Source organism: Haliotis rubra, unplaced genomic scaffold (genome assembly GCF_003918875.1).
Source record: "Haliotis rubra isolate DU_JTF1 unplaced genomic scaffold, ASM391887v1 Scf11, whole genome shotgun sequence".
Classification (NCBI taxonomy): Eukaryota; Metazoa; Mollusca; class Gastropoda; order Lepetellida; family Haliotidae; genus Haliotis; species Haliotis rubra.
Genome location: NW_025765003.1, coordinates 4,472,744 through 4,487,224, shown reverse-complemented (window position 1 = coordinate 4,487,224; position 14,481 = coordinate 4,472,744). Strand labels below are relative to the sequence as shown.

Genomic DNA, 14,481 nt, shown 5'->3' with positions numbered 1-14,481 from the left:
TGATTCCATATGATAAATGTCACACTAGACAAACCTGAGTGATTTTTGAGCTGGTCTTCGTCATTTTGAGACACAAGATCCCAGATGAAGGTTTTGATTCTTTCGTCTCCCTTGTAAAACTGGAGGGAATGCACCAACTGTAACAAAATAATGGTACATATGATACTCTTCTTTGTGGCAAATGTTATCAATCTAAAATGTCAAAATATTTTGAAAGATTCTTTTTATCAATTAATAGGTAAAACATAAAATGGATGTAATTTTTTCTATAATGAACAGCTATATATCCTTTGTGATATCCATGGACTGATATGCATTACTAATACTTACAATAGCCTTTGCAATAACTTCAACATCCTTTTCTTCAAGTCTTCTCTTGAATCGAGCATGAGCAAGTATTTCTGACCATCTGCCCCAGCTGTGAACAATTAGCAGTTATTCATGTACAATCAGTAGTATTCAGAGCATTTCTTTTCCAAGAGATCCACTTTAAAGATGTTAGTTTTGTATTTAAAGGACTGACTGACTGAGTTTAGTTTTATGCCGATTTTAGCAATATTCCAGCAATATCACGGCGGGGACACCAGAAATGGGCTCCACACATTATGTCCATGTGGGGAATCAAACCCGGGTCTTCGGCGTGACGAGCCAACGCTTTAACCACTAGGCTACCCCACCGCCCCTGTATGTAATTCAGCTAGATGACAATGGTGTGTAAATTATTGCATCTGGACTAGACAATCCAGTGATTGACATTATGAGCATTTATCGACACAGCTGGGTTACAATGAAATGTATCATTCAGATCACAAGCCAGACCACCTGATTCTGAATGTGGACACTTACAACAAGCATAGGTTTCCAAAGAACAACTAACTCTGATAATCACATTACATGATAATGTAAGGTTATTATGAAAACTGGGTTCAAAACAAATCTAATCTTACCCATAAACAAGAAGGTTCTTCTCAACCTTGAAGCACTCTGATCTATGGAAGCCATCCCCTGCTTGATCATCAAGGGGATCAAAGTCGTCGTCATTACGATTCCGTCGGCGACCTCGCTTGCCCTTTCTTCCACTACGAAGACCCGAGACCTCTTCCTCTCCACCACTGTCTGATGAGGATTCAAGGTCACTTATTTCCATCATGGCATCCTCGTTACCATAGCGAGCTGTCTGTTTCCTCTGACGGGGCTCTTGAATAATCAGAGTATTCTGAAGAGAAGAGGAAATAGTTCAATTAATGTTGATTAGAGGCTCGGCAAGATACCTGTAGGGACTTCTGACATAATAATTTAGATATCAAGTACCTTCAGGTGTAAAACATAAAAATATTTAACAGGGCAATTATGACTTCCATACAAATACATACCAGACATACAACCAAGATACTTACTCTTGACTTGAGTTCATCAACATCGATGTCAGCCTTCTTTGCCCACTTCTGCCAGAAGTTTGGATCATTGATATCAATATCACTTCTGTTTGAGGACATACTGAAACTGGCCTGTAACACAGATTATCATCAATATCAACAAAAGCACATAATACCATTAAATGGAGTTGCAATTTAAGCTGCCAGTGTTAATTAGGTCAAGGATAGCTGAAAGGCCAGTTGGTTTCTGAGTGAGTTTAGTTTTACGCCGCACTCAGCAATATTCCAGCCATATGGCGGCGGTCTGTAAATAATTGAGTCTGGACAAGACAATCTAGGGATCAACAGCATGAACATCTATGCAATTGGGATATGATGACATGTGTCAACCAAGTCAGCGAGCCTGACCACCTGATCCCGTTAGTCGCCTCTTACAACAAAGAAGGGTTGCTGAAGATCAATTCTAACCCTGATCTTTACGTGTTTTGTGGATTTGAACTAGCAACACAAGAGCTTGGATTAACTCAACAATCAGCAAACAGTGAGTGGAGTAGATATCTCAGTCAAAATGTCAAATTACCAGCTACTGATGTAAACACTGTTACTTTCTTTATATTCATATTCTGTAGTATTTGTTACTGTGTACACTATCAGCATTATTCCAGCAAAATAATGCCATTTTGTAAATAATTCACTATGGGCCAAAGCAGGTAGACAGAGCAACATCCATGATGATTGTAACAGGACCAAGTAACAAAGACATACCCTCTGAGCCTCTAATATAAAGACAAACAGGCACTGACAGGTTCTAACCCAACCTTTGTACCAACGTGAGTGTTGACTAGGGGTGTCACGATACACCAATCTCACGATACGTCGATCACGATTTTAAGGTCACGATACGATACGTATCGCGATACATAATTTTCGCCCCTTTTTATAGCATTACCTTACCGGCAACGTATGCGCTCGCTGATTGGTCCATCAAAATAGTCTAGCCAATCACAAAAGCTGTTAGTTTCCAACCTATTTTTTAAGTAAAGCTAGTTACATCTATTTATCGGAGCGGTCTCGTATAATTTTACCATCAAGACTTTGACGGAGATGGATATAGCATAAAAATTTGAATCGATAAAGTTTTAAAATAGGAATCGATGCATGTATCGCGTATCGTATTGTCAGTAAAAATGTATCGATGCATCGATACATTAGCGTATCGCGACACCCCTAGTGTTGACATACCTTAGCAAATGTTGATCCCTTGCCCTCTGATTCTATCTGAATGACTTGTGTTCTTCTCTGCAGGATCTGATCAATGTCCTCCTCACAGAACTCATCCCCAGCCTTGTCGTCTTCCATCAGAGCTCCATAGGCACCTTTCTTCAACAGCTCCTCTATCTCTTTCTTCGACATCTGGGATTGCTGTAGAACATGAGTCCACGAGTGAGTGTTAGGATCACAATAAGCATTAATATGGTGGTGAACAATCCATTCTCAGCAGAAATACTTTCACTGTTCTCTCATGGGAAAATATTCTTTCCCCAAATCACATCCGTTTGCAAGAGACTACAGTGTAATTGTACTGACATACAATCAGCAACACACTAGTCAAGATTCCTTCCAGGGAACCTGTCCTATCCTTGATTCCCCATACAAATCAACAAGTGAAAAAGGGTTGTATGTCATACCATAAATCAATTATATCACAATAAGGAAAATTGACAAGCTTTAAATGACTTAATCATCACAAAATTAAGCTCAATGACTACACTATGAACTTACAGGGTTGGCATTTTTGTCTCCGCTCATGGACTGAAGGACAGCCTTGTCCAAACCAAGTTTGAGTGATGCACGATCAAACATTTCTCTTTCATATGAGTTGCGTGTTATCAATCTGTATACTTTGACTGACTTCTGCTGTCCAATACGATGACATCTGGCCTGGGCCTAAACAAATAAAAAGCATGAAACCTGACTGAACCTTTTATCAAATGTTGTCAAAGCATGAAATCAGTTTTTTCTTAAATGTGATAATTTGTATTTCAGTCTAAAAAACAAAACGCCTCAGATTAATGAGTGGGATTTTAAACCTCTTTCAGCAATATCATTGCAAAGGACACAAGAAAAGTGTAAATGTCACCAAGAATGAATACATCGTGAAACTGACACAGTGTTCTTTCTTGTTAATGCCACATCAAGCAATATTCCAGCCATCTGGTGGCGGTCTGTCAATAATCAAGTATGTATTAGTGAGAGACATTATATGCATTGATCTTTGCAACTTGGATAAAATGACATGCAAGTGGAATATGATCACAAGCATCAACAAAGACGACCTTTTCTAAACCTAGATCTTCATGGGGCAAACACAACATGAACACATTATTCTAGCCTAAGGATGTTATAGAGGAAACTAACACTTTTGTGAGTGCCTTAGATTATTGTAAGTTATAAGCACTGGGAACAAAAAGGATCTTAACTGAAGTTGTACAGAAGACAGAACACAATCTCCCAGGATGAATTTTTATCTTGTGCTGAAAGGTGTCTTTTCATGAGTTATGTTCTTCTACTTAAATCACACATACTTTAAGTCTTTGATAAAACACATTCCAGATTTGTACAAGCCTTTAACAGCAAAATCTTACCTGCAGATCATTCTGTGGGTTCCAATCAGAGTCGTATATTATCACAGTATCAGCAGCAGTCAGGTTGATACCCAGACCACCAGCCCTCGTACATAGCAGGAACACAAAACGATCCGACTCAGGCTTCGAGAACCTGTCAATAGCTTCTTGTCTCAAGTTGCCTCTAATCCTACCATCCAGTCTCTCGTACAAGTATCTGAAATAAATTTTGTTTCAGATTAATAATTGTTTACACTAGTCAATGCAGTACAGAAATCCCATTCATAAACGATGAATAATTTGTTTGCCATTTAATGAGGAAGTAAAAAATCTAGAGATTGTTATAAATAAGGTTCACATCAAATCTCCAGACAATACTGTCACAATTTAACATACAAAACCCCAAGTACTTTTAATGGCACCAGCAACTCACTTTCTCTGAATGAGGTAGTCTTCAAGGATGTCCAGTACCCTGATCATCTGGGAGAAGACAAGGACTTTGTGTCCACCCTGCTTCAGTTTTGGAAGCAACTTGTCCAGGAGTACCATCTTGCCACAAGAGTGGACGAGGGCACTGCACAGCTGTTCTGTATCATTACCATACTTCTCCCTGGCCTCTTCCAGGATCTTATCTTCAGCACCTGAAACAATGTCACATTCAAACCCTTTCAATCACGTGGTTTTCCTCTAACAGTCATATTAATAAAATTGTTCACCTTGATATTAAATAAACTTTTTCAGTAAGACAATATATTATTCTTTCATTTAATCCCATATTTAATTCAATCTTAACTTAAACCTGTGACGGATAAATCACATCTAAACCTGCACATTTTTTTAGCAAACATGTCATGAGAAAATTCAATGACGACTGCTCACCTTGAACAAGGTATGGATGATTACAGCATTTCCTGAGCTCCATCATTGTGTTCATGAGGTTAGGTACATTGGCATAACTGCCAGCCTTAGACAAGAAGGTGAAGTTCCTCTCCAATATGGCTCTGTAGTATTTCTTCTGGATATTCGTCAGCTCCACCTAAAACATTACAGGTGAATTAAGGTACTCTCCTATAAAGTGGTATCCCAATAATCTCAATAGACAACATAGAAAATATCTATTTACCTCTACAATGGTTTCTTCTTTTGGTGCCAAGTTTTTCTCAACATCCTCTTTTAACCTTCTCAACATCATTGGTTTCAGGATCTGAAATACAATCACATATCAGTTGAAACATAGGAGTGAGTGAGTGTGGTTTTACGCCTCTTCAGCAATATCACGACAGGGGACACCAGAAATGGGCTTCACACATTGTAATAGAAATATACCCATTTTTTGTTTATAACAATGTTTTCTATTACTCATCTTTTTACTTTCACGCACACACACACACACACACACACACACACTATGACAGCTATTATGGCTTAATTCTTTTTCGACCCTTTACCTTTTTCAGTTCATCAACTTGGCTCTCCGTCTTGAGCTCACCAAAGTCATTCACAAATGACTGGGATGAGCTGAATTTGGTTGGGTTGAGGAAGTTGAGGAGGGAGAAAAGTTCCTCAGTGTTGTTCTGTAGAGGAGTGCCAGTCAACAACACACGATGCTCCTGCAACCAATATCTCACATTATAACTCATACATCTAGTGGTGATGCAATGGTCATCCATTATAATAGTTATAATAGTGAGCAAGTAGGATCTTAAAGTAGTGTAATAAGTTTAACTACAGCAATAGCTCAAATAGGTTTAATCAAGTTTTGCATTTTCTTATGAAATTTAATCTTAATATACTATCCACTTTTCAGTTCATTATGTTATGTAAATAATAATTTTGTAATTTCTTATAAATGTGTAGATGATTATCAACAGTTTTGTGCCCAAGGTCCACTAGACAAACTCTTCGCTTGCCATCATCATCGGCAGATTTCATTTTATTTCATCATTCTTTGCCGAGATTTGAAGAAATGTTCCTAAGCTAAGCTAGTGCCTTAAATTGTACAGTTTCATTTGAACTAATCACTATGTGGACGTACAATATCAATCTGGCGAAGTCCTTCCATTAATCGACAGTTCTTGTTCTTCAGTCTGTGTGCCTCATCTATCACAGTTGCTCTCCATTCAATAGTAGAGAGGAGTTCGAGATCTGACAGAATCACCTCGTACGTCGTGATCAGGGCATTGAAGCGGTAAATGTTCGGGATTTTGATGCCCTGAAAGTTGTGAAAATATTTGTCAACAGGCACACATCATAACATGTAAATACTGACAGCATTTTCATAATGCAGTTAATATGAAGCAAAGAGCAGCTTGGTGAAAATGAACCCACCTGTTCATCCTTGAAGTACATTTCATATTCTTGCAGCATGTTTCTGCTGGGGGAACTGAAAGGAATAGACACAAAATGTAGAGCAGCATACATTCATAGTGATATAATGTACAAATCCCCCATATTTTCTTCAGTATAGTGTACTGTAAGTTTCATTTCTGCATAACAATGCCTTGCATAACAGGAAATGGCAGATCATCATGATTAGTAAATAATTGATCACAAATTTCACATTTTGTCTGAACAACCTCTATGTGATATAGTTTTTGACACACACACAATACATAAATAGTAATAGTACCACTGCAAAGATTGCAATAAAAAACGGGGAGTAAACTTCATTATAATTGCAGTTATTTGCATATTATGCTATACAGAAAAAATGATCTCAAATCAGAAATATTAAAAATGTGAACTACCTTTGTTTTTCTATCAGTGGAGCTATGTTATTGAGAGAAAGCATTTTCACACTTCATGAGTTATTATATTTAAAAGTATAAAAACTTGCAACAAAAATATGTTTAAATCTGTCTGTACTTACGTTCCATGGTACACAATAACATTCATGTCTGTCCATGTTTCAAATTCCCGTTGCCAGTTTCCTAACGTTGACAGAGGTACAATCACCAGGTAGGGTCCTTTTACTCCATATTGATACATTTCATACAAGAATGTAATGCTTTGAATTGTCTTTCCCAGACCCATCTCATCAGCAAGGATACAGTTTTGTCTGCAAGAAAGTAAAGCATAACTCAGAAACAAGCACTGCACTCCTTCTATATTAGTGTAACTTTCATGAAATCACACACACCACCCCCCAAAAATAAATAAATTCACAATAGAATGATCTCCTATAGCAAGTTTCAACAAGAATTATTAAATGAAATGGGAATTCTGCTCCAAAAAGGCGGACAGAAGTTACAAAATGTGAGGAATTCAGTTTATCCCTGAATATTCAAATAGCCATTAATTACTGTTAGATGGTTAGCAATGGCTATTGTTTTTGATACATGCACAATACATAAATAGTTATAGAAACCTGCCATCATGATGATTCTTGGTCTTAGGAGGGATGAAGTACATTAAGAAAACAATTTCTTTATAAATGAGGTCAGTTATTTTTCCTGTCCTACAGCCAATATTTTGAGAGTTAAAAATGAGTGAACATACATACCAGTGGTCTTACAAAGATGACAAACTATCTTACCCATTGTACCAGCAGAATGTAAGCCAGTTGACACCCTCAAGCTGGTACTCTCGCAGTGTATTGTTTCCTTTGTATGTCCGTGTCTTATCCGACTTCTCCCACGAGCTAGGTTTAGGACGAGCAATTTCCTGAAGGATAAACATGCCATTTTGTAAAAAAGACTGACTGACTGAGTTTGGTTTTACGCCTCTTTTAGCAATATTCCAGCAACATCACGGCGGGGGACACCAGAAATGGGCTTCACACATTGTACCCATGTGGGGATTCGAACCCGGGTCTTTGGCGTGATGAGCCAACGCTTTAACCACTAGGCTACCCCACCGCCCCATTTTGTAAAAAGAAGGCACTTCAACTTTTTGCAAATGATTAACACTGACATGCTTTCTTATGTTTTATTCATGACACCTGCATAGAAACATTTATTAAAAGTGATTTGAAACCGTTGGCAGAGGTGCACAAAGATGTTCCACAACTCTAACATATGACAAACTTCCTACTCACAGCTCTATCTTCTTCTGCAGGAACTTCCCTCCACTTCTTGAAGAGTTCCACTTTCTTTGGGTCAACATCTTGCTGCAGTTCCCATGTGCTCTCCTCATATGAGAGACCACGCCACTTGACCAGGTAGTGTGTCAACTCAGTCTCTGTGTTGGGGTCAGTGGTCACAGACATGTCCAGCACACGGTCAACCTCTACATAGTCTGGGTTGAAGTATTCATCATCTTCATTCTGTATAAGTAATCAAACCCAATGTATCATTGCATTTACACCAACACCCACAAATGTCACCGAGACAACAAATAACAAATCTTCCGCTTTCTCGTTGAAAGAACAGTAGTAAATATACTGTTAACAATCATCTCCAATAAAATCAGAACACTTCATGATTTGAAGTGACTGTATATACACTGAAGAATATTATATGTTCTCACCTGGTCAAAAATGCTATTAAGTTGTAGTTTTTTCAACTTATAGCTCTTGATCTTGGACTGTATCCTCTTATCCTTTTCCAGTTCTGGAACCGTTCTCCATTCGCAATGCAAGTATGAGCTGTAACAGACAGTCAAATGGTTAGGCCCCTAACAGACGAACTTACAATATATCAAATATATACTCATAGAAATTACATAACAGAAACAGATACACCCAAGAGCAACACAACATGTATGTTCGACACATGGAATTAGACTTATACAAGATGGGCCTCAAAATGCAAAAAGTTTTGCTTAAGATTGTCTTCTCAGGACCTGTTCAACATGACACTGAAGCACAATCCACTGCGTCAAATATATGATGCAGTTGAATTGCAGCTGGCAGGGTATGTGATAGGTTCAAGAGAACCATGCTTACATGACGTCTTTCAACATGACAATATTTAAACACATGAATCAGTTGAAACAGCAGCGTTCCAATCACAACACAATGTACAGGACGGTCTGAGGCCTGCTGAATCACAAAACTTGAGCCCAAAAGAAAACCTGTATGAAAGCGTCAATCTGAACCACAGACTAGAACATGCACAATAGGCCTACTTGGTCCCATGTCAACAATACTCAGGTTTCATCCATAGAAGGTGCAAAGTAGTAACTGAAGCAAATGAAGGTCACAAAGATACATACTGTTCATGACTCATGAGTTCATGAGTGAGCCAGAGGTTTTATGCCGCTTTTAGCAATATTCCAGCAATATCACGGCAGGACACCAGAAATGGGCTTCACACATTGTATCCATGTGGGGAATCAAACTCGGGTGTTTATTGTGGTGAGCGAATGCTTTAACCACAAGGCTACCCAACCGCCCTACTTTTTGTGACCTTGACATCAACCATTTTTCATGTTATTGTCTCTATTTGACATGTCCCCTGATGGCCTGTTTGGAATATGCCCTCCACCTATTCAAATGTGCAGTAAATGAGAGCATGTAGAGAGGAAGTAGATGAAATAGTAATAAATCATGATCAGGAAATGTACTCACTAGTTTTTGTACTTGACAAAGAACTCCTCCTCTTCTTCAGGCTCCTCAGATCCATCATCACCGTCCTGCATTACAATTTAAACATTTGTAGATACCAACCCATAAAGCAAAACAGTTACACAAACTCTTTCATCACATATTCCTTGAACCCAATTGTACTTGTGATAATATTGAAAAAAAGGAGTAAAATATACATGTACTCTCTAGACAATTTGAAAGTGATAAACTATCGTGCATCATGATATATACATGCAAAATGTTGATAACCTATGAAATCACTGCAGGTGACTCTAACTGAATCACATGTCTGTCAACCACAATTAAATTGCCAAGCCTTTACATTTCTAGGTACATTTGGATCTTCACATGTCAAGAGAAACACAGTCTCATAAACATGAATCTTCAAACTTGATGGATAAGACATGGTTAGAGAAAAACATAATAAATCCTCTACAAGATAAATGTATGTGCCTGAAATAATAATCATTAATAATGACAAATAATTAGATTAACATGGTGATGAATGCACGTATAATGCAGTTTCTTTGTCTTAAATTTCAAAATGCACCATAATTAGAATTGCATATCAGCTTAAATGACAATAAGACGAGACATGGTGTGCATACATCAACACTCTTAATAATCTCACTTGGTGATAACTGTTTTAACATTTGCACAACCTTACATCATTCAGACAAAACACAAACCTCCTTGTCAAATTTCCTCATTCGGTGACCTAGAATCTTCTCTACAACAATGGTATCTTCTTCTGCAGTAGTTTCCTGTAATACAGCAATCATTGTTAAACGATAATTTCCTCAAAAAACATGTCTGAAGTAAACAATGAGGATGATTTTAATTCATGTTAATCTGTCAATACTCTATGTATATCAATATTTCTGGGTCTAAACAGTTAAACATTACCATGGTTACGTCAGTTATGAAACAACTTTACATTCATGAATAACCTTGGCATATCTGACATATAAGTTCACCAAATGTTAACTCCTTCAGCACAAGTCAACCAGAAGCTTTTACTGCTGTGACGAGTTGACAGACTTGGAGATGATATATTAAGCCTACAAAATTATCTAGGAAATTATCAGCTTGTCAAACATTTTGGCCACTACCAGTCATACAAAGGGAAGTCTAATCCTTCTGTTTATATATGACATGAAAGTTTGTCACACTATTTCAATAATGCATTGATAACTTAATTAACGTCATTTTTATGAAATTTTAGGTAACACATTCAAAACATCAAGCTTAAGTACCAAGGAAGCAAAAATGACAATTTTCATCAGCTATTACACATCCATTGTAAATGACAAATAGAATTTAATTATGCATCTATCGTCACATATTTCTACATATTCTGCTTTTCTTATCAGCAACATGAGAAAGCACCAAGAAAAAACTGAGAATTCAAAGCTTTGTATGAATGACATCGGTGATGACTCATTCAACAGTAATTAAACTAATCTGGAAGTTAGTATTTCCATCACTGTAACATGTGATTTTATTAGATAGAAATTGGTATCTGAAGACATTTTTGAAGCCACAATCTTCTACAAGATTATGATTGGTAAAAATTAATTACAGCAAAAGGATATGGTCTTGTGCATGAAATATTTAAGATTTAGTGGAAAGTCTCTCGTTCAGTTATGTTATTTTGAACATTTCAAGCACGATATAATAATTCTTGTTTAAAATATAAAATTTCTTGGACATAATATGCTTCGTAAGATTTCTCACGCATATTGTGGCATTAAACATTACTAAACAGAAAATTCAAGGCAAATGCAAAATGTCACTTAAACTTACGACAATCATACAAAACAATGCAAATAGTAGTAAACAAGATAACATAGTAATAGTTGATGTAAGTTTGACAATATTTAGAAATATATTTGTTTCTCATATTTGTCTTAATTAAGCATGAGAGCTATGAAAATTGTTTCAATAAAATTGCGAGAAATAGTTCAGAATATAAATCCATCAGCCCTGTGAAAAGTGAAAAATTGAATAAATGAAAGATATGACTTGCAGGTTAATATAATTAGACATCATTTTGATGTGGTTATGATCGTTACATTGTCCAAGCCTAAAGAATCTGGGGACTCATTTAACGCCGGTGTCAACCTTGGACGTTAAATGATGTCATACAAGACCAAATTAAACACATAAATTTAAAAAAAATGACCATAATTCATGCATATCAAGAAAAATATTGTACCGATTTCATTTGAAGCGGGCCCTCTACGCCCTCGATGTCAATATCTGCATTATTGTCATCTGACAAGTTGAGCTCTATGTCATCCAAGTATTTCTTCCTTTTTGTGTTTCGAGCTGATCTCCGTTTCTGTCAAGGTAATGAAAGAAAACAAACCATAAGTTCATGACCTTCAAATAACCTTTTCTAATGTTCTCAGAGCATAAATGCTCATACTGAAAAGTCTGTAAAATTATTTAACTGAATGCCTTAAAATGTAGTAACTTACAAGTACAGCACAAACTTTATGCAAAAAATTATTTCACTATGAAAGTAATGGGAAACAGCCATGCATATTAACTTAAAAACAAAATAGAATCATAATAGTGATGACACTGGTGGGACCGAACATCCTGTGGAAAACATATCCTGGATTGAGCAGTACCATGGACCTTCATAGTGACTGGTTTTACGTTCATTTATTAATATTCCTGGGACTGCAGAAATTGACTTCACACAACATACCAATGAGAGGAATGAAACCAGCGTCTTCAGCATGACAAACAATGCTTTAACTATTTGGCTACTCCACCACCACAATCATCATGCTACTGATAAAATACTTTAAGAAACTGAACAATCATATCTTCTTATATTCTGAGGATGTCTATAAGCACCACAAGTGATTACTGCAACATATCTCTATTTAGCTAACTTACAAGTGACTCGTCTTCTTCCTTTGGTGACCCAGGAGGAGACAAGTCCAGATCAGATACATCTGAAGATGGACGTTTCCGCTTCTTCTTGCTCTTCAGCAGGGTGGCAGGAGGCCTGAGAACAAACACATGAAGGTCAGTCTGCACACAATATAAACATTATTACCTACAACATAAGAAGTCATGATGAATGCAGGAGTTATTCATATCAGTGAATAGATGTTGTTTCACAAAATTAGCTTAAAGTAGTTTGTTTTTCTTTCATAAAAATGTTTTTAAAAAATTTACTTTTACACACATTCAAGAGTATGTTATTGGAACAGGATCTTACTTTTTCTTCTTTGGTGTTTTCACTTTTGGTGTCCTGATTTTCTTTTCTTTCTTATCTTTCTTTTCTTTGTTTTCCTTCTTATCCTCGCCACCAGTTTCTTCACTGCCATCCCCGGTAACCACTGTAGGCAGCAATGACCCATCACCATCAACAACAACTTCAGCTGCAGCTACTTCCACATCTTTCTTTTTCTTCCTCTTCTTTACTGGCTTTTCTCCAGTGTCAGGTTTAGGCTTCCTCACACGTTTCTTCTTCTTTGGCGTCTTTTCATCACTCTCAATTTCTGCCACTACGTCTGTGACAGTTGCTGGAATCGTTGCAGGTGACAGCACATTTGGTATGGATTGTCCCTGTGCTTGTGCTTTGGCTATTGCCTCAGCAATTATTTTGTCCGCTTTTTCTTGGTGCACATTTTTCTTCTTATTTTTGACTAGATCATCATTTTCATCATTGAGGTCAATATCAAGCATGACTGGGGTGGCGAGACTGTCAAGACTAGGTGGACTAAGGGCAATATGATCTTCCAGGGAGGGGGTCTCTATTCCAAGGCCATCAACCTGGGGCTGAGGCACAGCCTGCAGCAGGGGTGGGGCCTGTGACAGGGGTTCAGGCTCAGCAGCAAACAGGGGCTTTGAGGTAGGTAGAAGTTGAGATTGGTCTGTCTGCTAGAAAACACAAAAAACAGTGCTGCAAATATAAATCTTTTTAGGGCTTAAGAGAATAACAATGACAATAAAACATGAAACCAAATGTGAACAGCACTTGCTTGTGTCAAATTATCAAAAACAGCTCACTCACTATGGTGGTTACAAATATTCTTCCTTGATATCACAATCTGTAGCCGCATTTGACTTTTGCACAACTTGAAACAGTGTTAACAAATAGCACTGCACGTTATCATACATTTTATCACAGCTGTAACAGTTCAGTGAAATTCTCATACACTAATTCACATCCTCAAAATTCTGAAATCACTGAGATATCAGACATTTGGATGAAAATCAAATCTTGTTCAACCAATGTCTTGCATTTAGATCTCAACAACAAAGGAGATTAAGAAGAGGAATTAGCCCAGCCAAGATGTATACAAAGGAACAAGCTTGCCCCCCACATCCCCACATCTAAATTATCCCAACCCCTGCAAACAAAGAGCACTTTCTAGCCTACCATGTAAAACCTCCATAAAGTATTTCACTAGCTTTATCCACCTTGTAAAAACAGCACAAAGAAATGATGGATAATTTCACATGACTACATTAAGTCAAATCAGCCATCTGGTCTTTGGTGTGCAGTGGGTAGAAAGCACTAGTCTTGTATACAACTGCCTCACTATAAGGACTGTGGTAGTGGTCAGTGAGCCCTTACAGTGAGTCATTAATTACATCATCCTCCAAAGGGATTTATTGCCTTAATGCCCACATGTGCTGCTAGCTGGGATAGTTGATAATGATCTGCTATGCCTATACCTTACCTACCCTGCCTTACATTGAGGACCTATGATAATTGACTGTGTGTCAGGCTCTCGTTACCATGACACCAGGCCTATCAAGCATCAGTGGTAAGCCAGCCTGGCTCCATTGACAAAGTAGCTGACCTCAACCTTTCACCTTGTGATGCCCACAACACTTCTGGCCAATCAGAAACCAGTTCACAGATCATATGGTTACCCATGCTGCTAACACCACAGTTTATCATTTTCATCTCACAGCCCAC

The 14,481-nt window shown here is 37.5% G+C and overlaps 1 protein-coding gene across 1 annotated transcript in view; it reads right to left on the bottom strand.

The window, feature by feature from the left end:
* The window catches only part of LOC124285577 (chromodomain-helicase-DNA-binding protein 8-like), a 53,711-nt gene that overhangs the window by 17,364 nt on the left and 21,866 nt on the right, over positions 1 to 14,481 (bottom strand). Inside the window, 22 exon segments of the mRNA XM_046721832.1 lie at positions 35 to 137; positions 331 to 418; positions 948 to 1,216; positions 1,398 to 1,508; positions 2,619 to 2,798; positions 3,159 to 3,323; positions 4,022 to 4,217; positions 4,434 to 4,641; positions 4,880 to 5,036; positions 5,124 to 5,204; positions 5,449 to 5,610; positions 6,036 to 6,212; positions 6,329 to 6,383; positions 6,870 to 7,058; positions 7,536 to 7,663; positions 8,037 to 8,264; positions 8,468 to 8,585; positions 9,510 to 9,574; positions 10,217 to 10,291; positions 11,746 to 11,871; positions 12,441 to 12,552; positions 12,769 to 13,433. Coding sequence (XP_046577788.1) covers positions 35 to 137; positions 331 to 418; positions 948 to 1,216; positions 1,398 to 1,508; positions 2,619 to 2,798; positions 3,159 to 3,323; positions 4,022 to 4,217; positions 4,434 to 4,641; positions 4,880 to 5,036; positions 5,124 to 5,204; positions 5,449 to 5,610; positions 6,036 to 6,212; positions 6,329 to 6,383; positions 6,870 to 7,058; positions 7,536 to 7,663; positions 8,037 to 8,264; positions 8,468 to 8,585; positions 9,510 to 9,574; positions 10,217 to 10,291; positions 11,746 to 11,871; positions 12,441 to 12,552; positions 12,769 to 13,433 — 3,658 coding nt within the window.